The sequence below is a fragment of the Corvus kubaryi genome, unplaced genomic scaffold, assembly GCF_017639235.1.
Source record: "Corvus kubaryi isolate FWS band 111438036 unplaced genomic scaffold, C.kubaryi_AGA036_p1.0 split3-73, whole genome shotgun sequence".
NCBI lineage: Eukaryota > Metazoa > Chordata > Aves > Passeriformes > Corvidae > Corvus > Corvus kubaryi.
In genome coordinates, this window is record NW_024582091.1 from 7,252,344 (window position 1) to 7,279,007 (window position 26,664).

Here is a 26,664-nt window from a genome sequence, read left to right on the forward strand (position 1 = left end):
AACCTGAGCCAACCTAATTTCCAAAAACGTTTTGACATTGTTCCCAAGCAAAGGTTCTTAAATAAAATTAGTAATTGTGGGAAATACAGGAAGGGGTCTTTTTGGGTGGATGGTGAACAAACTGGATAAAAGAAAAGACAAAAATTGCCAATACTAGGGGAGTTTACACACTGGTTAGATGCAACAAATATTGCCCACTGAGTCTTATGCTGTTAAACACATTCACAAATTATCTGACAATGTAAGAAGTACTGATGCTAAAAAGTGTGCTGATCAAAACAAACTATTCAGAACAGGCAAAGCATCTCTTGAGCAGAAAGACAGGACCCCTGATTTCAGGGTAATAATTAATTATATAAGAACAGAGCCTGTAGACCATGACCTATCAATCTAAAGAAGAACAAGTACCAGAATATGTGACAGTAGCCAATGAAATATTGACATGTTGAAGTACTTTTGGTGATGGGACAAATATTTATTTAGTGTATAAAAGTGCATAAATATATAAAATAACTTGAGTAACAGTAAGTGGTGCTCTTAATTAAGATAAGCATTCAGGTGATGCAAAGACAGAGTCAAAGGATATCCTAAGTAGGACAGCAGAAAGTAAATACTTGTCAGGATCCAAGACTGTCATGTCAAGATTCAAAAAGAAGTCAGATGCTCTTCAGGATCCAAAATTCATTTCAAATCAACAAACACTCTGAAATACACTTTCTGAGTATTGTAAATCACAAACCTGACAACAGAGCAGACTTAGAAGATGTATAATGTGTGTAGGGAAAATCAAATTAAAAGGGAGTAGCATAAATATAAGGACAAAAAATTTCATCCCATTTTTTGAAAAATACAGATTCTGGAATTGATACAAATGGGAACAACTCACAGTTACAGGAACAGCTCACAGTTTCAGCAACATAGCACTAAAACCAGATGAGAATCTGGATGACAGAGTCAACACTGCTCATTTTCATTTTCAATTTCTGTACAACAGCAGAACCTTAAACTCTAGTGCATAGCTACTACAAGCTAAACACCTGTATTTCACTATACCTAGAGGGAAGACTAATGCTTGGTAACTGGCTTACACTTAGTCTATTGTGAGCTAGAGCTTAAACTGATGGATCAGATAATTCTTTAAATTATATCAAATATGATATATCCTTTGGACAATTCCTAGGCAGATTTATGATCTAATGAAAAAAAACCCCCTATAACCAGTCTGCCTTGAAAATGATTTTTCAGAACATATAATTTTTAATAGTTAAATGTGAAAATTTCAGATATGTTGTGGAACAACAGGAAAGTGTGGACGTTCAAGAACTGGTCCCTCTAAGGTTTCAAACTACCCATTCTTGGTTATACCACTATAGCAAACAGTTGCAGCCATGTAACAGTCTATTATGCCTTGCAGTCCTGTGACAGATTGGATGTTCTTTCCTTTGTTGGCTTCCCCAGGAATCTTCTCAGGCTGAACACTGCAGCCCAGGGAGTATTAATTGGGTCAGGACAACTGTAATTTGCTTACATCCAACGATTACTGGAGCAGGATGTTAAAGAATCATGTACATATTATATTATTATAAATTATAATGTGAAAGATGCTGTCAGAGCCCAAGATTTATCAGATAAGGTGAATGCCAGATAATCAAATCTAAAACACTGTGCACAGATTGTACTAAATTCTCCCACTGCTTTGCAATGCTCTGGCAAGGGAAATGGATCATAAACTGTTTCTAACTAGACAGTTACAGAGGGGTTACTGTTGTGTTAGTCTATGGAAGCACAGCAGCTGTGACATAGAGCAAATTGCTTTTGGATCATTCCAAATTAAGGGTCTGATTCTATATTTTGTAACACCTGTTTCACATTGTCCATTTCTTCACTCAATGCCATGGAATTGTGGATGAGTTATTAAAAGAGAAAGAATGTAATTTTGTATGTTTTAGCAGTTGGTTATTAAAATGTTTAAAACATTTTTATCTACATATGTACATACTTGAGAATATCTTAAAATTGAGAGGTACATATGGCCGTGATATCACATTATCTCTTTTTCATAGGAAAACTATATGTGTTCTTACATCTGCACAGTGTATTTTACATATTTGTATTTAAAATACAAGTCCACTAGACTATTATGGTCTCCTAGTCTGAGTCTTTAGGTGTATAATGATTTCCATCTCATCTTAGTTACAACATTAACACACTATGATCCTGAGCATATCACTCAATTATCTGTTGCCATTTCCCCATTGGTAACATATTGATGCCCACGTATATATTTGCACACATTCCACCTAATCTTTTATCTTTATTTAGAAGATTACTCTCCTGGTACAGAAGCTTCCTTTCCTTCTGAAACTTCCCTGTTTTAATACTTGCAAAGTTTAATTATAGAGAACTGCTTCAGTTGAAAAGGAATATGAAGATATAATGACATTTCAAATTCTCAATACTAAAATACTATTAAGTCTAGAAATATAAATTACTGGAGCAATTATAGCAGCAGAAATAACAGTATTACTGCAATCAACTGCTGCTGTACGTATTTGAAAACAATCTTTAATTTCACTTTGAGTGTACCAATCTTCTCTGCAGAGAAAAAGCTATTGTAAACAATTAACAATACTAAAGCTAGCATGAAATTAATTATTCTGAAACATGCCTTGAGATTTCAAAAATAATACCTTTTTTCAACTTCTGATCAAAAAGGGTTTTTTTCTGTGTGTAATTTGGTTTCTCTTCCTTTGTTGTTGATTTTTATGTCTTAAAAAACAGTGATCATTAACAGTTTTAAAACCCCAATGTTTTAAAAAGATGATGCTGTTTAACTGTTTAGCTGATTTTGCCATTTACCTGTGGCAAGTCTGAAGTATTCCCATCATATTCTTTATCAAAGAAATAGGATAGAATATAAAAATAAGTAATAAACAAAGCTGGCCCAGAACTGAAGGGGATTTTTTTCACTGTGTGGAGACAGCAGGACAAGATGTCTGCCAGCCAGCTATTTAGAGTTTAGCTTTCATTCTGACTGTTCAGCAATGCCTTCGTACACTGTCAGATGAATCCACTAAACTTTGCAAAGAACAGTTTACAGTCACAGAAACCATTTCTTGCTGTACATGAAACAGATTGCAGTGCTTGAACTTGGATGAATTCATTCAAGTTGTTTCAGTGCATGTATTTGTTACCTTGTTTGCTACCCATTTCTTCAGATCCTTCAGAATTCACACCAAGTCAAATTCTTTTTCCATCTTTGGCCTGTGGATAGCTAAGAGGACTGTAGATGTGTAAGAGGAAGAAGTGGAAGAGACAAACTGTTATGGTCTGATTATAACCTCCATTTCCCATCTTCCTGTGCCACTCAGAGAGAGGAGATGGAGGAGTTGGGAGTGAAACTCTGGGACACAAAGGAAGGATTATCCACTGCCCTCCCCTTGACCACAGAGCCAGTCATCTCAACAGGGAATGTAAACACATGGGTCAGGCAGAGTTTCCCTTTGGTAAATCCATGCTGGTTGTTCCCAAGGACCTGCTTGTCCTTTTGTTTCTGTATTTATCTCAAGAACATAGTTGTGACATTGACCTGATTAGCTCATGCTTACCCATCTTCTGTTGCAGTGCGGATACTGTAACACGCATATATCAAACCAGGAGTCCCGTGGAAAGGAAATATATACGGACAGACAGATTCTTGCTAGATGTTTCAGAGATGTTTATTTCTAAAGCCACATGGCCGGGGCTCTGCCGAGGAACTGTTCCAGTCACGGGACCAAGGGTCCTTCTGCCCGCGCAGGGAACACAAACCAACCAATGGGAACGAGGCTGAGCAGGGGCAGGGAAACCCCGTGTCTGTGCCCTCAGGGCCCCTCTCCCAGGGCTACATGGCAGGGGAGGGACCCCAACAATCTTCCTCCTTGGCTTTTTGAAGATGAACATGACCTCACATTTGTCTTTTTCCCTGTCATCAACTCTAGGCTTTCAGAGGTAATGGAGAGTGGCCTCGTGATAACATCAGCCAGGGGTGCATGCTTGTAAGCATCCTTCTGGATCCATGGCACTTTATATGTCTGGTTTACTTGAGTAGTCCATAACTTTATCTTGCTCTAGTGTTTCTTGCCACCAACCATAGACACTAGGACTGTGATCTGGGAGGTCTGATATCTTCTGAATAGCAAAGAAATCTATTTGGTATTATGGCATTGCTTCCCCAGATGTTACAGATATTCTTTTAAATACTTCACTGCTTGAGGGCAAGGCTCTGATCTCCTGAAGAGAGCTGTGGCAAAAACTAGGGAAATCAGTAGAATTGTTGCACCTTGCCTTACCTATTGAGGGCATTCTGACTCTAAGGAATACTAAATAATAACGCAGGAAAAAAAGGAAATATGTGGAAAAAATGCCCGGATATTTGAGATCCGATTAAGAAAATGTGTAAGAAATCATCAGGAGACAGTATTTTACCCTGAGGGCTTCATAGATCATCTCAAACTTCAATCAAAATGGAAGGAAGAGGAATCTAGCCTAGAAATTAATCATTTAACACGAGCCAATTCCAGTAACATGGGACTCCAATGTCAACAGTTTCTGGCAGCTAGAAGTTCCTGTTAGAAACTGAAGGAGCCTGGGGTCTGAAGTCACTGTTCTCTGCAACTTCCACGGTATGGGAAGGTAGGAGAGCCAACAGCAAAGTGAACTACTCCTTTGAGAGAAGGACCTAAAGCAAGACAATGTATTATTAGGTGAAGACTGTGGATATCACAAGGGTCATTATCCAACTTGACTCCAAGAGTGATCAGAGCACTTGTCAGAAAAAGCTGAGTCTCAGCTGGAGCAGAAATCTCCCTTGAAGCAAACTGCAGGACGAAGGTCAGAAACAGACCTGTTCTCTTTCAGGGATGATGAACGTTTTACAGTAGAAGACTGACTGCCTGGGTCTAAACTGATGGGAAAGAAACTTTCTGGAGTGGTTTCCTACTGCTGAGATTGAAAAGCCCACATAAAGAGTACTTGGACAGGCAGTTCTCCATTCCCTGACAAAAAGGAAAAACCCAGCCTTTATAGACTATATTTGTCTTGTAGCCTACAGACTTTGACATAGAAGCCAAGGAAAATTGAACTTCCCTAAAGCCACAAAAACATAAAACTTAAGCAAAATGAGATGCTAAGATCAAAATGAACACAAAAATCTCAAATAAGTAAAGAAAATTAAGTGAAATAAAAGGCTGATGTAATCTCAAACAGAAAGAAAGCTGCAAGAAAGCTCACTGGAAAACTAGAGAGGACACTGCGAGTAGAGGATATATTTTTGCCTTTTTGGGGAAGTTATAGGAATGTATGCTTTCCAAGTACTAATAGAGGTTAAGTATCACCAGCTTAAGCACTTGTACATGTCCCACATCTATTACCTAATTTAGATAACAAGCATGAACTGCAACATCTCACCTATTAATCCTGCATTAAGAATAGACTTGAACTGCAACATTCTCAAAAAAGAAAACCCATGTTGATATGACAATCTAACACATGCAGGCACATTTTTTTAGCAGTAAATTACCTTTAAACCATTGCATTTCATACCTATTTGAACTTCCCTAAGGTAAATTTATTTTTATGGATTTTATTTGGCCTTCAGCTATTAAAGAGCTATTTATCATCTCAAAATTCATTCTCATATACACATTACTACTATATTCCTCAAATAAATTGCTTCTTTACCTGCTCCAAAAAACACTATATCAATTGAACTTCTCTAAGCCTTCACTATAAATTCTTTGGGGTATCCCCCAAAAATTTCTCTTCACTTCTAGAAGACAGGTCATTTAAACACTGAAAATATAATTTTCATATATCTCATTAGTATAGAACATTTCTTGAAGATACATTTCTGTAGTAAATAAAATTCTATATGCAACTCAGGATAAAATATTCCAGATGAAAGTATAGTTTGTGTATGAACATTTGAATTAAGGGAAAAGTTGTATAACTATGAATATTGCTTGATGTGTTCTTTTAATGTCAGTATGAACTACTTAGAAATACACTTTTTTGCTGAATATTTTACAACCTAAAAAGCACCTACTCACAAGAACTTTTAAGGTGGATTTCAACAGTCTTGTCACAGCATTGATTACTGTGCAATTTATTATAAGGTGAAAGCAATCTAGAAATGCTACATTACAGCAGCATCAAAAACACGCCTGTGCTTGAAATGACTCTATTTTCCTCATGATAAGATGACCTTCACTTACTGAAGAATGGAACAGAAATAAAAAGGTTAAATCAATTGCACAGGGTGAAGCCTACCTGAAAGTACGGCATAAAATGTGAAAACTGGACTACGTATGTCCAGTTTTTACAGTGCATTGGAGAAACAAAACCCCTGCAGACTAACTTTGCTACAGTTGTGGGGTGACACGAATCCAAAGATCCCTGTTCATATAAATGAGATCTGCACTACACCAACTCAGCACTAACAGTGTAATTTATTTCTCCACATGTGGAAAACATACAAACACTCACAGATAGTCTTTGTTATGTAATGGTGAACAGTTTTACATTCTGGAAACACATTTGGGAACGAGACAAGAGAGTTAAATAGTCCAGGTAGCAACACAGGTTGGCTTTAGATAAGTGAAAGTCAGAGACTGACTTGGAGCTTTATGACTAGTGAGGCCACCGGCATCTTATGTCAACAATATAATTTAAAAAATTTATGCATAGCTATGACAATAGCCCCTTAGATGCAGAGGTGCTCTCCATACTCTGACACCTGACAAGATGTAGAAGGCTGAGCCAGCTGCATTGCGAGCTGCATTGCACAATGGCCATGCTGCTGGGAGCTGGGCTGAGTGTGCCCTGGGTGTATGGTGCCAGTCTCAAATGAATTACAGGGCCTGAGTCTTTGATCTGTGTTAGCATGAAGAATTTGAGTCTCATAAACTGGAATAGAAGTTCCTAACTATACTCATCCTGATTTGGAAAAAAAAAAAATACTGGAAATCACTTAAGTGATGTGTATCTGTTATTGTGACTACTCTACCCCAAAATCCTTGTCTCCAACTCTCTGCATGACCCTGTGGGTATTCTTCTTCCCTTGCTCTGTACAAGCCCCACTGCATATTACTTCTCATCCCTGCATTCCATGGTTACCTGAGCTGAATACAGATGCTGACAAATTCAAGCTCCTGTGCTATCTCTCATTCATTAATGCACTTTCACAGGTTAGCTTTCTCTTGCCTGGTCTATTTTTACACATACCTGTCTATGCCAGCACAGGATGTAAACAGAGCCTCCTTCGTTTTGAAACAGATTGCAGTTAATACTTTTCACGTCTTCACAGAACTAGCACCCGAGGTAACAGGTACCTTCTCTAAATTTGATCGTATTTGCTTCTTTACTCTGACTAATCAAGACAATCAGGATTTCAGATAATGAATTTAGACCATAATGCTCTTTTTGTTCACTTTTGTTCCCCACATGAGAAATACACTGCAAGGGACCCTCCTCATCCCTTAGATGCAACTCTTAAAAAGCTGTAAGTAATTTTTATTTTTTGCATGTTTTAAATCTCTTCAGTTATATAATATTCAACGTGCCACTCCTAAAAATAATACAAATTTAAATAAAAATAAATAATAATAATAAAAAATACCTGTTTTGCTGCATAACGATGAGGCAAACCACCAACAAATATGGATCCTGTTTCAAGCCAATAAGAACTGGACCAGATATTTCTAGTTATACTTGTATTTGAAGATATCTTCAGGACTGACATTTCTGCTTCACATGGTACCATGCCCTGCCTGCACAAATTCAGAAATAGGCACATTTTACCACCACATATTGTTTACATTACTGTCTATCTGACAAATTAATTAGGTTGTTAGTAAACCAACAAGGAAAGAAAATAAAGTAAATGGCTGTTTTATATTATAGAACTATAAATATAAAAGAAGCTATTTAACAAGCTATTTGACAAGTCTTTGGGGTTTGAAATTCCATTAAAATAAAGCCATATTGTAAATCTGGGCACTGCAATTGCTAAAAAAAGCCAAAGCACACAAATGACTGAATAAAAAGAGTTAGACAATTTTTATCAATACCAAGAAGACTTTGTAATTTGAAAAAAATACATCTATTGAACTATTTTAAATATCGTTCTTTCTCATCACACACACAAAATACAAACCCCTAAAGCAATTTAAAACAAGCTGCATTTTAGAAAGTGCAGAGGTACTATAACAATCTGTAATACTTATCTTCAAAAGCATCATTCCTAAAGCTGAAGTTGGTAATATTAGGCCCTGAAATTAATATATACATTCCCATTACCCTCCCCCACTCACATATCCTCTTAAAAGTGTTGCTGTTAACAACGTGCATAAATTCTCAACAACAAACAGAAGGTACCAGGCAAACAATTTGGTTTCTTTCAATTTTTTTTAATGATGTAAAGGTCATTTGCATTCCAATGACCAACTGGCAGCAATCACTTTATCTTCATGTAAGAAAGGACAGTAAAGAAATATCAGAACTAAACCAGTCTCTCATGGAGGAATTTCTTCCAGCCTATCCTTCTCTCTGTACATGAAACAAATGAGAGTTCAATCAGCTCTATATTTAAAGATATTCAAGTGCCTTTGTAATATGGGTGTCACAAAAAATCTATGTGAAAGTAGTACATATAAAAAAACCCAAAAAACCCAAAACAAAAAAAGCCCCAAACCACAAACCAACAACCCACAGCTCTGTAAAAGCAATTTGGGTAGGATGCAGTAGGTAAAGTATGAATTCAGCTTATCTCTGACAATGTAAAATTACCTTCTGAAAATTCTTGCAAAAAAGAGCATAAAAAGTTTTCTTAACTATTTTCTGTCAGATAGTAATATATGGATTCTCAGACATTATTTCATAAACTCCTCCATGTGTTTTTAACTGAGAGAATGGAGAGTTAACGTTAGTAACATTTGCAAACAGTTCTCTATGTTTTCCATGTAATTCTGTTGTGAGATACTTTCAGAACAGTATGCAAACATAGTGATATGTATTTAAAGAAAGGCCTATAAATATTTGTGATGCAAAGTGGCTTGTCCATCCTATAGCAAATAACTTCAGATGAAGAATAAAAAATTTTGGTTTGTGGCTAAAATCAAGAATGAAGAGGAAATAAATTGGGGTTTTGATTCTGTGGACTGAAAACTAGCATCTTAATGGATCTATGCAGGGGATTTTTTTTGTTCTCCCCTCAATTTTTTTTGAACTTGATAATTAATAGCTAACATGAATGTGAAAAAGGAGCTAAATGTATCTAGAATCAAGGAAAGAAATGTTTTTCCTACCATGCTTTTTGGATATTATACAATGGCTGTATGTCTAAGCACACACAGAAGGTTCTGCAGCATGCCTTTTTCATTAATGGCTTACAAAGGAGGTTTGCTGATAATGTGTGTAACTGGCACAATCATTCTCTGTAGCTCTATTTGCAATGGTCAAGAAATTTTTACTAGTGCTCAGTAAAAGTCAGTGTGACATTTTGTATATATCATTCTACAGAAAAGAGTGGCAGTGAGACTCAAAGGAAAAAATATGATTTTAAAAATACCTAAAATTTCTTCTTTTCCTGATAAAATGATATTGTAATTATGAATAAAAGCATAATAATAAGATAATATTTCAGAAATATGTTAAATCAGACTTGTTTTAATACAGCATAATTCTTAAGATGGAGTGGAAGAGGGTCAGGGAGGGATTGACAGGCTTTTCTTTTTAACTATTTAACAGATGTGCTAAGTGAAGTACAGCTGCTCAAACAACTTCTCTTCTGTTTTTCTCTTAATTACTATTTCTTCTGCAGGTTCTGAGATGTTAATGCAGTAAGTAGTTACATGACCATGTATGTAGTTCTACCACACAAACACCATATTGACGTAGTTCTTTTCACATTAGCTTTAGATATATTTTTTAGCTTGTCCTTAACAGCTTATATGATTGATATGTAAAATTATTTTTGTGTGCATACATTAAAAAAAAAAAATGAAATTAATTCCCAGTATTTGGTGTCAGAAAACAAGTTAATACAATTCAAAGCATGAGCTGCCTTTGCCCTAAGCTTGTTAGAATGTCAGCCATGCACCTCTGATTGTGTTTGATTGAATCTAGCAGGGTCTGGCCAAATTAGAATAATGACTTTAAACCATTATTTTTTAGCGTTTGCTGATGATACAATCACTGGGTCATATATGCACTCTATGAATTTTCCATCAGGATTTTAAAATACTTTTTCTACAATCAGCACACTGGGTGCTTTAAAGGTCAAGTAAGACGACAGGGCTTTTTGCATAATTATAAATGTGGAAATACATACAGCAACTCTGAAGCACTTTTGCTGGGTAAGCTACCAGTAATTGTGCCTCAGTCCAAGCTAGCAGTAATAGTTCACAGTTTCCTCATTTGTAATCACACAAATGTAGTGATTAAATACTGGCCTATTAATTATAACCCGAAGATGAATTCTGCCTAAACACTACTAAATCCATTGCTCAATGCCTCATGGGTTAGAAGGATGGAAAGGTCAGACAATAATTTGATAACTGTTGATATAATAGTCCCTAAATATGGCAATGTCTGTATGAAATCCAAGTCCCTTTACATAATATGTTCACTTTCTGACATTTTACAGTGATGATAAAATGACATTTTTAGGATTATCATAAAATGGTAAAATGGTAACAAAACAAAGGGAAGAGGAGGAGGGAAAGGAGGATGTTCAGAAAAAGTGTTGTGTCAGTTATGCTATGCAGCCTTGTGGGGAAAAAAAATTCTTTAACCTGTTTTTTTCTGATAGGAAAGGAAAATATTTTGTTCGAGAAACAAGACTGAAACTTTCACCTGTCTCTAGAAATTTCACTTGAATGTGACCATGCTAAACAACAATAAATAATTCACTGATACCATTGAACTGTTTAGATTGTAATATTAGCATTCAGTCTATTAAACAAAAGCAACAAGATATTTGAAACATTTATACCAAACACGAGTTGTGAACCACCAGAAGTAAAGAAGTTTAGTTATCATATATTATAAAAAATTTCCCAATTTCCCCAATTTTATTGAAGGCAATTGTTTAATTAAAGCTGACAACATATTTCACTTTAATTATGTTTAATTATTATTTATAGATTTCTTAGCTTAAAAAAATACAACTTGCTTTTCACTCAGTATCTAGAGGTTTACATTTTCTGGTTTCATGCTTAAACTGCTCCTTGCAGTACAATGTTTATTTTTGTAAAACTATGACAAAACAATAAACCTACTGTCACTACAATCAAGAAATACTTTTTATTAATGCACATTTAAAAGGTGGGATCAATTTTGACCTAGCACTTGTTTTGAAATCTTTAAGGCTTTTCAAGGGTGTTTGAGACGAATTTAGGAATGGGACCTCTGGACCTCTCTACTCAGAGAGTTTTGCAGGTGTCAGCATTAGAGGTTTTCAAAATCTGACTGAATAAAGCCCTGACCAACCTGTTCTGACCTTGTCTGGCCCTGCTTTGAGCAGGAGGTTGTGCTAAAGACCTCCTGACGTCCCTTCTGGCCTGAATCACCCTACAATTCTGCAATCCTACAATCCTGAGACACCTTCCTTCAGCAAAGAATACCCCTGCAATCCCATACTAGTAATATTTACAGAATAGGGCAGAATCTCTTGTTACCTGCAGTAGATTTACTTAGATAAAACATATACCAGTTCACTCACAGCCATTACATTTTCACTCTGCAGTAAGATGCATAATTGTAGACTGCTCTCATCTGTTGGTGCTGATTTTGCCCTACTGAGACACCAGGTAATACACACTTTCATGTTGCAGATTAACTAATTAGTCAACAACATATTTTTTCTCATTCGCTCTGACAGCAGACTTGTATTTCCTGAGCCTGAAGCTGATTTCTTGGTCTGGTCCTAGATTTAACTATGATTTAACTAAACAAATAAGAACAATGAAGATAATGATATAAATTTATAATGCAAGGAGGGGAGAAAATAAACTTTGTTTCGTATTCTAAGAAATAAATAAATAAATAAATACGGCACCTCCTTTTCACAGAAGTTACACTTACACTACTACACTAAATAGGTCCACAATTTGAGTTCAAATCCTGGCATGGAATCATCCCTATTTTTACAAAGTCATCACTGTTTCTGTTACAGTTACCATGGAAGTTAGGAACTAGCTCCAATTCTGAAACTCATAAAGTTCTCTTGTTAGTGCAATTCAGGAATCATTTCAAACTCACGTCACCAAACTATTTTACCGTAAGTGATTTTAAAGACATGATCTGGGACCTGCCAGTTGGCCTCAGTCCAGAGACCAGACTTCAAAATTTTAGTTTAATTTACTACTGTAGGTATAGCTAAAGAAAAAAACATTATCTATTCCTCTGGCCCTTTCTGTCTTTGCAGTTTCTTGCTTCTAGTTTCTTGCTGCTCACATCATAGCAACCCCAGATACTACTTGCGGAAATTAAACTTAGAAAACTATATGCACGTATTTAAACTTGAGTTAGATGTAAGTAAAGTGTCACTTAGTGAAAAGCTTGGCTCAAATTAGAGTACTATACTCAAGTATTCAGGCAGTAGAAAGTAGAGTTGGACCTAGACCTGCAACACTGTAATTTGAAGTGAAACTTAAAGAATGTTTCTAATAAGAAGATAGTTACACCGTGGGAATTCATATTTACATTGACTCTGCAGGTAAGAGTCTCTATAGCCTATCTGTGTTCTCCTTAATGTAAATTCTGTGCTTACGACATGTGGCCAAAGCAGCCATAGAACACTGAGGCCACTTTTAGTATCCATAAGTACCCTTTGATGTTCCATAGAAAATAATGCAGAACAAAGTCTGATGTATTGTTATTGGCCTGTTATTAGAGCCCTATTTTACTGTTTTTATGTTTCTGTCCTTGCGATAAGTTGTTTCAGAAGATAAAGTAGAAAATTTTCACTCTTATAAGTGACACTAATGATCTCTTTTGAGATCCAAAGCAAAATAAAGTAGCTATGACAGAAACATTTTTAGCATTTTTTTAAGTTAAACAGTCTGAGCAAGAAAACATCACTATACACCACAGACTTGTCACTTGCATGACTCTAAATTTTAGTGTCCGAGTGTCTGCTTTGATGGTAGAGTTCTGAGAATGTGTAGACTGTGATTTGCACCCAAGATGTGGCATGACTAAGTAAGCTTTTATCTTAAAAAGAGGCTGTAAAACAACAGTTTGTTTCAAACTAATTGGTGGTATTAAATCACTATTAACTGTTATTATGACCAATTTAGTATAATTAAATCCATTGCATTCAATGACATTGCCACGAAAAGGCAGTTGTTTATTCTCTATTGATTCATAAGAAGTTTGTGAAAGATAGCCTGTCTGGAAAATTAAAAAAATATGTGCAACATCTTAAGCTTCGATTTCATAACGGGTTTTGATTCCATTAAGATTTTTTTTTTAACATCGCATTGATGCAAAATAAAATAACATTATCTAGCTGCAAAAAAGTGCACTAAGTTTTAAACTTTTGGTTTTTTTTAGAAGGCTTGATCAGTGCAGGTTAAGGTTTTTCTCCTGTACTCAGACAGCTATGTAAGCAGAAGGTCTACTTTCACTACCCTCAATTTCTGAAAACTAAGTGCAAGATATGAAAATATTAATGTCAAATTTTTCTAATATAACTTCTAGGCTTTGTCCATTTCCACTATTCCTTTCTCCTTGAAATCTTAGTTCTGGCTGAATGAAGAAAGTAATTGCTGTCGTGACTTCAGAATGGCAAAAGGTGTTCTGCCATGTTTGGCAATGCCAGACTGAGACGGTTCAAAAGGAGTATCATGACGTAGCATCAGCAGTATAACCCCATGATTGTTTACTGATAGAAATCCTGCTTTGGAAAGAAAATTAAATTTATCATTTTAAGAAGACAAGCTTCAACCTAACATTTTAAAGAAATTCTGAAGTTAGTGGAGGGCCGTGAATATGTATAGCAGATATTGTGGAGCCTGGATGATCTCACTGGCATTTCTTATATAGTTATAGGCATGGTTTGACTGGCAGCTTAGGCAAAAGACTCTATATGAGCCCTGGAATCATTAGTGAGGAGCCAAAAAAAAGAAAGAAGAATAAAGTGGTTTAAATGTGGAAAAAACAACCAAGCCTTTTGAAGCCAAAGGTGTCCCTTTGAAGGCATTCTGAATTTTCTCCCTTTTGTTAGAGTGACTTACCCAAACAGACATGACGCCCTTCTTTAAGGAAAGACTTTATTTAGCACACAAGATAACTAGCTTCTTAAAATGTTACTATTTTTAGTAATGAAAATATAGCAGTAAGTGTGATTAAATAAAAGCCTTGAAGACAAATTTATTCTCTAACTTGAATACATTTTCTACCAGACACAGTTAGTCCTAAACAAAATCTCCTTTCTTCCATGGCCTTACAAGGCTCACCTTAGTGCTGGCCACCTGTAGCAGGCAGACTGCCCTTTTTTCTCCAGGGTTTTCTCAGTCTGCACTGTTGCTGCAGACACTCTGCAAACTCCATCCTGCCCTTCAGGGAGAAAAAGCTTATTTGCTTTCAAAAGAGGTGCATCTCCCTGCCTCCAGATAACTCTGACTGAAAGGGATTCACGTGGGATAAAGTAGAAAGCCGGCTTCCTTCTTACTAAGTAGGAGTTACAGTGTACAGAATTCACACAGCACTGTCTGAGTAAACAAGACTGCTATACTGCTTGTCCTGTTCTTTGCATCTTCCTCCTTTATTCAGTAGAGAAAAGGACTGCTTGCATCATATCTGCTGCAATATGATGACTTTAATAAAATTTATGTCTTCAGGTTTCTGGATGCAATGTAAAGTGCCTAACAGCATTTTTCTCCCACTACAGAACTGGTTAATTATTTTCATTTCTCTATTTTCTGGGACATGTCTCAAATAACAGAGTGGTGAAAAGGTATCTAGCAGATAAAAAGATCTCTGAGGTGAGAGTGAATTACACCTCATATGTCTGTGCTCCTTGCACAGTCCTGGGCATTACCTCAAGACCTGCGATGTAGGGTTAGCAGGGTCAGAAGTGAATCTCTACCCACCTTTTATTTTCAGCTTTTTACTGAAGTACTGGATGGGGTTTTCCAGAAAGAATGAAGTGTATATATAAACTGCCCACCAATGCTGTGGGTTTAGGAAGAGGTGACCAGAGTAAAGCATATCATAGGAAAACATTTAAGAATTAGAAGGGCTTGATTTAACTGAAATCTGTGTTTTTCATAGACTTCAAACAAAATATTGATCATTTAAGACATAGAAGAGGTCAAATTAGTGGTCTCTTTGTGGTCAAATAAGTGTTCCCTTCTGGCCTGAAAATCTAAACCCAAGAAATTTTAGGAATTTTAGCTTAGATAAAAATGGTTGCTTATGTTACCTTATGCTGCTGCGTTCAAATCACGTCATATATTCATCCATAGAGAGGAAAAGAAGTTCAGTAAAATATTTTTTTAAACCTACAGTGTTTGTTTTTCACTAAGCTTCCTTTGTGATAGCTAGTATATTTACTCCTTTTTAATATGCATATATTGTATAAAATATATTGCATGTGAAAACCTGTGTTCTTAAAATCACTTTGATTATGAAATCAAAGAGCTCAGTACATTTAAGTGTATAAGAGGAAATACTGGATTGTGTGTACTCTATATGTTAGGTCTGCTTTCTTAAAACCAAAATCAATTCAGAAATAGAATACTGTTACAGTCTATTAGTTTTTATAAGGAAAAAATATTTAAAATGTATTAAAAAAGTCAGTTGATGATGTTACTACTTTACTTTTAAAAATAGCAATCTGAGTTATTCTGGTAAGAAAATTTTTAATGTTCTGTGAAATTAATAACGTGAACAATAGAGTTAAGAACTATTGTATAGATCACATGGGATAGAATGGGATTTAAATACTCTTTAACAGAGAACCAGCTAAAGACTTGTCCTGAGGAAAAGCCTCCAGCAAATACATAAATGATGGAGACAGTATCTCTAACAGATTAGTGATATACAGCAGTCAGTAAGAGAGACATGTTGTTTCTCTACTTTTTCTAAGGAAGACAGACAAAGAAAGGCAATTTCTAGCAAGGTAAATGAATAATTTCTGAATCTAGAATTAAACTATACTTTTGTTTTTCACATAAAGACACTTCAAAGAACAGTAGAATCATTAGTTGTGGTACAGTAGTTCTACTATTGAAGTCTAAGATGTTCTCTTAAAAAAAATTTACACTAACTGATATTTTAAAAAATACCTAAGATTAATAGAAGATGACTGCAGTGATACTCTGTACTTGTAACTTATTTCTGGTATTTGTGCACAAAAATGATTTTCAGCTACAGAAATCTATGCTTATTCACAAAGGAAACTGGGTATGTCTAAATTCACAGATGGTCTATCTCTTCCCTTAATAATTCTTCAGTAGCAGATATAATGAATGCATTCTCAGTATTCAACCTATGTATGGATCAGTTTGCTTTTCTGTGTTTTTTAGTGAGATCCTGTTATTCCTCTCTAGCATCTACAAAGTCATTGTTTCCACAGTGCTCTAAGCCATTAAAATGGCAGAACTATCATAGAATAATAGAAAGTTAGGTCTGGAAAAGACCTCTAAGATTACCAAGTCAAACCTTTAACCTAATATTGCAAAGTTCATCACTAAACCATGTCCCTCGGTGCCACCTCTAAATATTTCAAACACCTTGATTGATGGTGACTCAACCACTTCTTTGGGCAGCCTTTTCCAATGCTTAACAACCAATCCTGTGAAGAATATTTCCTAATATCCAAGCTAAACTTCCCCTGGTGCATCTTGAGGCGATTTCCTCTTGTCTTGTTACTTGGAAGAAAGTACTGACCCCCACCTGGCTACAACCTCCTGTCAGGTAGTTATAGCGAGCAACATGGTCTCCCCTGAACCTCCTTTTCTTTCAGCTAAACAACCCCAGCTCCCTTAGCCACTACCTGAAATATTTGTGCTCCAGACCCTTCACCAGCTCCATTGCCCTTCTCTGGACACGCTCCAGCCCCTCAATATCCTTCATGTAGTGAGGGGCCCAGAACTGGATACAGCACTTGAGGTGTGGCCTCACCAGTGCCAAGTACAGAGGGACAATCACTGTCCTTGTCCTGCTGGCCACACTATTGCTGATCCAGGCCAGGATGCCACTGGCCTTCTTGGCCACCTGGACACACTCTGGCTCATGTTCAGGCAGCACCCCCATGTCCTTTTCCTCTGGAAGGCTTTCCAGCCACCACAAGCCTGTAGCAAGGCCTGGGGTTGTTGTGACCAGCTCATGCCCAGGCTCATTAGGTTCTTGGAAAAAAGTATAATATAAACTGAAAACTGTTATTGATTGAACATTTATTCTTAAGAAGCACCATAATTTATTTTTAAACACTTGACCACCAAAAAAAAAAATACATTTAAATTATAAGGTATTTATGAGATAAAGTAAAAAATAAAATTAGTCCCAGGAGTGAATATTATTGTCTTGGTTCCCCCTCTACTTATCTGTGAAAGGATCAAGATCAAATTAACTTTCTCTAAATGTACTGTGCATGTTAGCAGAATGAACTGCAAAAACATTTATTCTGACTAGCAAGATTTCAAAACTTTTCCTCTATTTAGTGTTTTTTGATTCTTATTTGGCTTCAGTTTCACAGTTCATAAATCAGAATCTTCCTTGATTCTGTTGTTTCAATCCAGCACTACCATTTCTGTGGTAATGTCATGCTCTGCTAGTGGACAGTAAAAGTGTCACCATGTAACAGAAATCTTCAGCCTCTAGAAATTAGTTGCACACTTTTTGAGCTACTTGTGCCAAGAGTCAGTCTATGCTGTTACAAAGTCAGTATCTTTTTCTTTTCACAAGTATTTCATAATACCCTTTTTGGGGATATTGTTCACTTTTCCTGCTCACCTGAGTGATAGTTACCATAAGAATTTTATGTTAAATTTCTTTATCTTTGTCCAAAACCCCCAAGCCAAAATGAAAAAAAAAATCCTTCCAATTTTCTTCATACTTCATGACCAGCTCATTCCTATTTTCCACTTTACAAATCCAGGTCTTGACATCAGTATCGATGTTTCCAATGTTTTAATTATTTTCATTCTGTATTAAATGAAAATGCCTCTATTTATAAACTATATTCCCAAACCAGTTTGTTTTCATTGACTTAGCATCTCTGCAATGTATATTGGACATTAAGGAGCAGATATAACCTACTTAGGACTTAAGATACAGTGAAATTTAGAAAATACAAAAGTCATTTTATTACCAGTGTTAATACATCATAAATAAATTGGACCAAGTATAAACCTGTACTTTTTCCAAGTAAGCTCCATCGATCTGGGAAAAGCTTCAGACCATATAAAAATTAGAAATTATTAGATAAGTCAGCACTTGTATTTCATTCACCCCTAGTTTTACACCAGGCACTTTAGGAGGGACTGAAAAAAAGACCAACACAACTGTGGCTAAGAAAATATGTTTGTGAGGACCCTGTCAATGGCCAGTTTAGAGGTCCAGCAACTTCCTAAACCTTTTGTATTGATAACAAATATAAAACTGACTTAACCCTGCTGTGTCCAAGTACCTTAACTTGCAGCTAATGCAAGTCCATTGACAGATTTCTTGGGAGAGGCCAAGAAAATGAAAAGACCCTGATTCTGTTTTATATCAAGAATATATTTCCCACTGCATTTTATAAATATTGAATACACTTTTCTAATTAAGCAGCAGCAATTGCTAATAATATCTTTTGACTCACACTGGTTTTTGAGGATATGGCCCATTAAGTATGTTTTCATTAAGTAGAGTATGTGACATTTACATGGTGCATGAAACAAGAGATGAATGACTTCTTCACCCATATGCTGTTATGCTAAAAATGAAGGTCAGATTTCTGCACCTTTGTGATAAAATAAAAATAGGAATTTACAATAAAAGTGAAATAAAAAGAACAAAAGACAAACAAAACAGAGAAGCATCTGCAGGATTTGCTAACTACTTTATCATCTGCTTATCTTACCTGTCTGAAACCCTAGGGAAAATATGAGGTTTGTAGCATGTTGTGAAGGATTATAAATACAACATACTTTGCACCATATGGATTATCTCAGACCCCCATAAAAAGCTGTCAAAACCAAGCAATATACAAGCTCCTGAGTGAGCATATGTTGCATTATGGCATGATTAGAAAGATCTTTTTCTGACTAGAGGAATCAGAAAACTTTTACATCTAAAAAGGAAGACAATCAATCATCAAAAGTCCTATAGGTAACTAGTGCAAACCTCAAATTACAAACAATAGGAGTCAAAGGAGAGGAATAAGACACTCAGAAAAGCAACTGCCAGATTTTGCAGTTAGTTTCTAAACTGATGGAGCACCCACACCAGATATTTAATCCTAATGATCTTGGACAATTAAAAAATTTCAAAGTGGATAGACTCATATTAAAGAAGTTGTACTCATGACATCTACTGCATAATCAATTTATAAGTGGACATATTTGCAAAAGCAATTGACAATTCTGATCTGAGACTAAAATGAAAGTAAGAATACTTTTCATGTAATTGAGGAAACTATTTTTATCAGTACTGAAATGGAGAATAGTGGACCAAGAAAAGGCAAATTTCTATATCGCTGCTGCAGTTTGGTTTGTTTCTGCAATTCATGTTATTTTATCAACTTGTTTTGATGACAAAGACTGAAGAAGAAACATCTTAAAGTAGTTAATGGAGGCAGTTTTATAAATGCTGGAATGAGAAGATTCTGGTTGAACAACCCCTGCATTGCCAGTAAGAAAACTCTATCCTCTCTACAAAACCAAACGTGTAAACCTTCCAGTGCTTGAGTCTAACATCTCCTTCCCTTCAGAATATCCTGCAGTAATCTAGTCCCTGTGGAATATTGCCTATATCTATTTTTCACTGTAGCTCTTTCACTTCCCTGGAAACATTCTTAAGAAAACCAAAACAATAGTCAGAAATGTGAATGAAATATCTGCAATGAACTTTCATTAACAGACTTAGTACACAACTACAGTAGTTTACACGTAAAATGGAAGTCTCAGGCACTGCTCTGAAGCAAACCTTGGCTATGTGTTGCTTTTAGCAGCCAACGCCATAAATTAGACTAATCTGATGCAAAAAGTTATATCCTAACCCAAATTATCCAAGTTATGCCTGATTTTGATGCAAATACGGTACTTATATTGTGTCCAAATTTATTAAATTATTACAGTTTTTTTAGTCACAATATTCCATCATCATGTACTTCAGCAATGCTGCTATTTTACTTTCAGCATGAATAGTGTGTTGAGCTATGAGAACTGGATAAAGGACATTGTCTGACAGTAATACGTGTGTTTATTTGCAAACATTAGACAGTGTGACATTTCTTTTATTCACATGATGAATTATTTCTGTGGGATAAAGGAAGAAGTAAAATTTTCTCCTGTAAGCAGAAAAGGAAGATACTATCAGTAATTTTCACTGTATTTAAACTTGTATTAAACAACACTCACTTCTTTTAAGTCTACTTCTTTAATTTAATATGATATTGTAGAGGCAGTATACTCTTTGAAGATGTCTTATCTTCAGTAGCTGAAATGCATTGCTTTTCCTGAATTGAAAAGACAAAACCCTTTCCATCACAGGATTACATCAAAAGAGTTCCAAACAATTAGGATTACATTAAATAGTAAGAATTAGCATTTTCTTTACAAAAAAAAAAAAGTATTGTTATTACCTACAATGTCTGTTCATAATACTTAACATATGCACAACGAAGAAAGTCCCGTGTGCATATACACTGTTACAATATGCAGTATCTCCTATGTTCCCATTTAACTTTGCCAATTTCCCAGATACCATTGTTCAAAACTTAGCTTACTTATCTCACTGAAAATCAGTTCTGAGAAGATTAAATGTTTGCAAACCTCTAGAAAGTTGCTGAATAAGTTACAGAATTTTTTCACCAAAGTTATTTTAAGTTTTATTATGCTGTATTACACTGCAGTTTATTAAATGAAATGGTAACTTTATAAAACAATTAACAGATATTTCAAGACTGACTCTATCAAACTTAACTGTCAACAATATATATTTAATTTTCAATAAAGGAAAAAAAGATGTAAAGTATATATATCCAGGATACAGACTTTTTAATTATCTTAAGCACATGTGAAAATGCATGAGATGACAGTGAGAAGCAATTTCAAATCTTTCTGACATCTACATCACTAAGATTTTAAGTCTTAGAATTGTAGAATCACAGAATTGTTTAGGTTGGAAAAGATCTTTAAGACCATCAGGATCAACTGTTTAACCAGCACTGCCAAGTCCAACACTAAACCATGCCCCTAACTGCCGTATCTACATGACTTTTAAATACCTCCAGCAATGGTGACTCAGCCTCTTCCCTGTGCAGACTCTTTAAGTGTTTTACAACCCTTTCTGTGAAGATTTTTTTCCAAATGTCCGACCTAAACCTCCCCTGGTGCAACTTGAGGCCATTTCCTCTTGTCTGATTTCTTGTTAGCTGGGGGAACAGACTGATCCCCACCTCGCTATAGCCTCCTTTGAGGGAGTTGTAGGGAGCTATAAGCCCTTCAGCACTTTTCCTCCCAGCTAAATAGCCCCAGCTCCCTGAGCCACTTCTCATAAGACTCACCCAATTGGCCTTGGCCCATTTGATTCAGTCTGCCCAGATCCCTCTACAGAGACTTCTTACCCTCCAGCGAATCAACACTCCAACACGACTTGGTGTCATCTGCAGAATGTCATCTTAAAACAATGTCCAGAACTATTTCCAGTCTTCTAAAGCGAGTAGAATGATTAATTATTAATTGCTCAGTAACTAGCCTGAATCCCATAAACAGTACACATTCCTGCTTTTTCAGCAGCATACATAAGTGTGGCTCATTTCCTGAGCTGTCCTGAAATAATTTCCTGCAAATGAAAGAAGGCAACTCTTCCTTCCTTTCTTTTAAGCTCAAAAGGAAAAGCAAAATACAGAGATTAGGTTGGTTTTCTTCTGTCAGGGGCTATTGTCATGGGCTGATTTACAGACTCAAGTTATTTTCTGCTTGAAGGAGTAGGGGGAAAATGCATAGAATAAGTGCATTTGCATCATGGTAACTAGTGGATCTCTGAGGGATGAAAATGACATGGCAGTCTGAGTGCTTCAGTGCCAGGGAAAGGCTGTTTTTCATAAAGATTTCCACGTTACTGAGGGTTCAGGTACTTGTATTTTTGTTATCTTGAGGATCTTCTATCTTTCTTAAAATGAACAAAAAGGAATAACAATTGAATTGCAATGGATTTAAACTATCTAAGTAACTAGATATTTTATGTCTCCACCCCTTATCCTCTTCGTTTGTGTCACTTGGGATTTCTATGGAATCCTCTCTTAATTGTCTTTAATGGACTCGCAGAGTACTTGAATATTTAGTCTCTATTCATACAGAAGCTGCTTAACGATTTTGTCATCTTTAGATCTCTTCTCTAAAAATTATTTTCCAATTTACTTTCTCTATTTTGATATTGAGAGGGTGTCATAACCAGGAAATAAACATAACTCTGTATGTTATTAGATTTTAGAGAATCTCACTTTTATCAGTGTCACAGAGACTGCATTCTATTTCTTCCTGGTCACAGAGGAGCTTACAATTGCTTTTAACTTCCATTAGCATGGTTTGGTTTATGGTGTTCCTTTCTGGGTGATAAGCACAACCACAGTGGATTACTGTCTTTTGCTCCTTGCATTAATTTGTGTAATGCTACTGAGTAGTCTGGACCTTGAGTGTGGTCTAACTTGCTGGAAAAAAAATATGATAGCAATGGTAGCTGAAATGCAGTAACAAATTGTGGTTCTTCTCACTGAGTACTCACTGCCGCATCTGAGGGATCAAGGTACAGTATAATGGATACACACTCCACTACATTTCCCATGGAAGGAAAGGGACACAGTGCTGCCCTGCAAAAGTTCTTAATTTAACAATATTTGGACAGATATAGCTATACAATTCCTATTCCATTAAAAGGTTTTTGTTCCTTCTGCATTCCTCCACAAACTTTTTAAGGACTAACTTAGTCCTGAGAGACAAGCAGACAGCTATAGCTTATTTTCTTCTTGCTGGACAAGATGATTGGACCCACTTTAAGCTGCCTAATAGGAGCTAGGCACCCAGAGAGCTCACTAGGTGCCTAACTTTCCTATAAAGTGAACATAAAACTTTCATTTTCACAGTCAAGGCTGTGGATTCTATGAGCACGAATCTTTGGTCATTAGATACGTTTATGTAAAAAAACATGGAAAGCCTACCACAGACCTCATTTTCTTTTCATTTTATTGTCCTTCAGTTGCAAGTATTGTTACTTCTACAGGAATTATATATCCTATTATGAGTTGCAAGTCAGTGACACCAATGAAACTCATGGTGCTGTTTCTGCCTATCTATTTCTTTTCCAAGATTTTTCTATTAGTCACACTCTCATTGTTGGAAATTCAGCTATTTCCTAGGCTGAGTAGCTTGGACCTACTGCACAGCATCTTCCATGACTGAATGTTTATGTCTGCTACAGTAAATTATTTCAATGTGAATAAGTTTATTTCCACATCAGGGATGTGATGAGCACTGTCCAACTGTAGTTATAAACATTCTTTCCAAGGATAGTTGTGGCCCAGACTGCCATAAAATGATTTTACTGTACGTGTTCAGGTATCACTCATACTTAATGAGATATAATATCTGTGGAATTTACTAACTGTTCAACCTATATGGTCTTTGAAACAATTATAAAAACAGTCAACAGTAAACTTACCTAATTTGCACATTATACCAGTGTCCATCGTCCACTCTAGCAGTGGTAGTGATGTTTTTGACTTCTGTGGCTTCATCACATAAATACTGGTACTATGGAGTGGGAAAAGGTTTTAATTACATTATTTCTAATAATTAAACAGTTGTAGCCTTAGAAACTTGAATTTTAAAATCATAAATTATTTCATAAAAACCTAAAGGATGTCATGTGTATCAAGAAAAATTAATGTTTCATTAAAAGTGCCGGATAAGGAAACCTATTGTACCAGAAATATAAAAGTACACATATATGCTTCCTAGCCTGCATGAAAATGCTTTAATCTTTGTGTATTGTATAATCAGATATTATGGGTCTGATTTGCAAAGAAGTTGACCATCTGCAATCCATCTGAAATTAACACTGGCCACGGGTGAATTTTACTTACCGTTTTATGGTTTCCTTGCACTTACAAACACGTAATGTAGTGTGCAGGCTTGAGCATTTTGGAGCACCATTTAATTTCCTGTGCTAATGTGAACAAGCACTTGATTTCATGGTTTGTCTCCTTGTAATTGTAGCATGATTGTGAGCTTAGAACCATTTGTTCATTGGGCTTTAAATCTACATTTAATTGACCAGCTTTGTGAATGATTAAGTGAATTCAATTAGTTTTAACATGGCACACTGGGATCTCTGAATAGATTTGTGCCAATTAAAGTACTTTCATATTTTATGGTGCTTATGATATGTTAGAAAAATATTTTTCTGCATCATTACTTTACCATGAATACAAGTAAGATGAACTTAAAGCCATCAGCATTTTCTAAACCCTGGCCTTCCTGCCCGTGACTAATCTCATTTTTTCTGGACAAAGATAGTCACAGTATAATAAAGACAAAAAAATCACAATATAACAAAATAAAGTAAAAGGTAATTTTCTTATTTTTCTGTTTATCTTCAGTTTATATATCTGTTTAGTATGGTCATGGTCTTTAAACATAAAGGAAAATATAATACAAATATGCTGTTTCTAACAGACATTTCATAGTTCTAACAGAAGAATATAATTACAGGTACTTTGGGAAATTTTTAGCAGGAAAGTGGGAGATCTGCTATAAGAAAAGTAACTTTTCTTTTAATATCTTTTTACAGCCTCTTTGGTACCTGCCTATCTCTTCATAAAGCTCATTATCTCTTCCTCAGAAAAGATGGAATAATTTGCGAAAGGTAAAGATATACTATGATACACATTTTACTCCTTTAAGTCTATAAACAAATATATTCCTAGTTAGTCTGTCCAAAAAGCCAAAGAAATGTTTTGGCTTTTTTTTTCTGATCCCGTGGAACTGTGATGTAAATAATAGATTAAGTAAAAGGTTTCTACTCAGAGATACATGGTAACAAAGATACCCTCTATTCCCTAACATGGTAACTTTTCCTATGACAATTCACTGAATTCCACAGCCTTTCTGTAGTGGTTTGGTTTTATGACAATTTTAATGAAGTTCCACATGCGGAAGTTCAGTTAGTTTAGGTATAAAATGCAGTAACGTAATTTATACCACATGGAAAGACAAAACCTACATTCTTTATTTGTGTGTCTTAATGTGTACTCTTGTGAGTCATATTGATCATATTAACCAAGAATTGGACATGACAGATAGCAAGTTTGACAACTGTTTTCCTTAAAATACTGAAGATGTCAAGAATCTCTGTAGCTTTACTATATTCTACAGTAAGAAAAGGAAAAAGTACTAAAATTTTTACAGATTCTAACTTTTATTTACTTCTCCTTCAGTGGGAGATTTTGATGCCTTACCTGCAAAGTACCATTATTGATGACAAGCTGAATTAAAAAATGTCGTATTGTTTCTGGGCTCTGTTCAATATTTAGGAGAAGTCCGTGAGGATTATAGGTCTTAAATTCCAGGTGGATGAAGTTTTCCATGTTCAAATGCAAACCTTGAAATTCCAGGTAAGAATCACCATAGTAGCGAGCATAACTAAAATCTGTGAATAGAATTTTGAGATGTGTAAGGATATAAGCACATTTTGCTTCTTCACACACTGCTTTCTTATTCTGGTAGGGGTAGCAAAGATTTAAGATAATTTTTTACATCCATCAAGGATTCAGATATGAGTCAGAAAACAGATGTTTTCTTCTGTCAAAGGTTAACACTTAGTTGATAAAACTAGACACAAAAGTTTTAGTCAAATTATATTAAGCAGGCATATAAATCAATGCATTTGTAGCTAGGCTACAAAGATGAAAGCACTTGGTACATATCTACCAGCTTTGGCTCAACATTTTTTTCAACGTTAGGTTTTTTAACCAAACCTAGATGCAAGAATGAATGAGTTTGAAGTCTTTACAGAAACCACACAGTATGGAAAGGAAGGAAGACATTCTACAACCTAATTATGAAATTGGCATCCTAATATTTTGTGGTGCTAGGATGAAAGCTGAAAATTTCCTTTGTGACTACATCTAGTTTGTCTGATTTATCTGGAAACCTTTTAACATTCAGCACCCTGTGCAATACCTGGCAAGGGCAGATGCAGCTCTTATTTAAATAGAAAAGGTATGTGAATACATGGCCTCAAGCCTATCAGATGACATATGACTGCACTTAAAAGGAGCTTCTTTGTATTTTTTATTTCTTCCTATCCCATTCTTTCTTCTCATCTTTCCCCTCCCCTCCCTTCCCCTCCCCTCCCCTTCCTGCCTTTCTCCTCTCCTTTCTCCTCTCCCCTCCTTTCTCCTCTCCTTTC

The 26,664-nt window shown here is 35.7% G+C and overlaps 1 protein-coding gene across 1 annotated transcript in view; it reads right to left on the reverse strand.

The window, feature by feature from the left end:
* EYS (eyes shut homolog) overlaps positions 1–26,664 on the reverse strand; it is an 854,603-nt gene that overhangs the window by 250,653 nt on the left and 577,286 nt on the right. The window contains exons 33-35 of the mRNA XM_042016808.1: positions 25,712–25,902; positions 23,914–24,005; positions 7,658–7,808 (exon numbers count right to left, since the gene is read on the reverse strand). Coding sequence (XP_041872742.1) covers positions 7,658–7,808; positions 23,914–24,005; positions 25,712–25,902 — 434 coding nt within the window. The remainder of the gene's footprint in view (positions 1–7,657; positions 7,809–23,913; positions 24,006–25,711; positions 25,903–26,664) is intronic.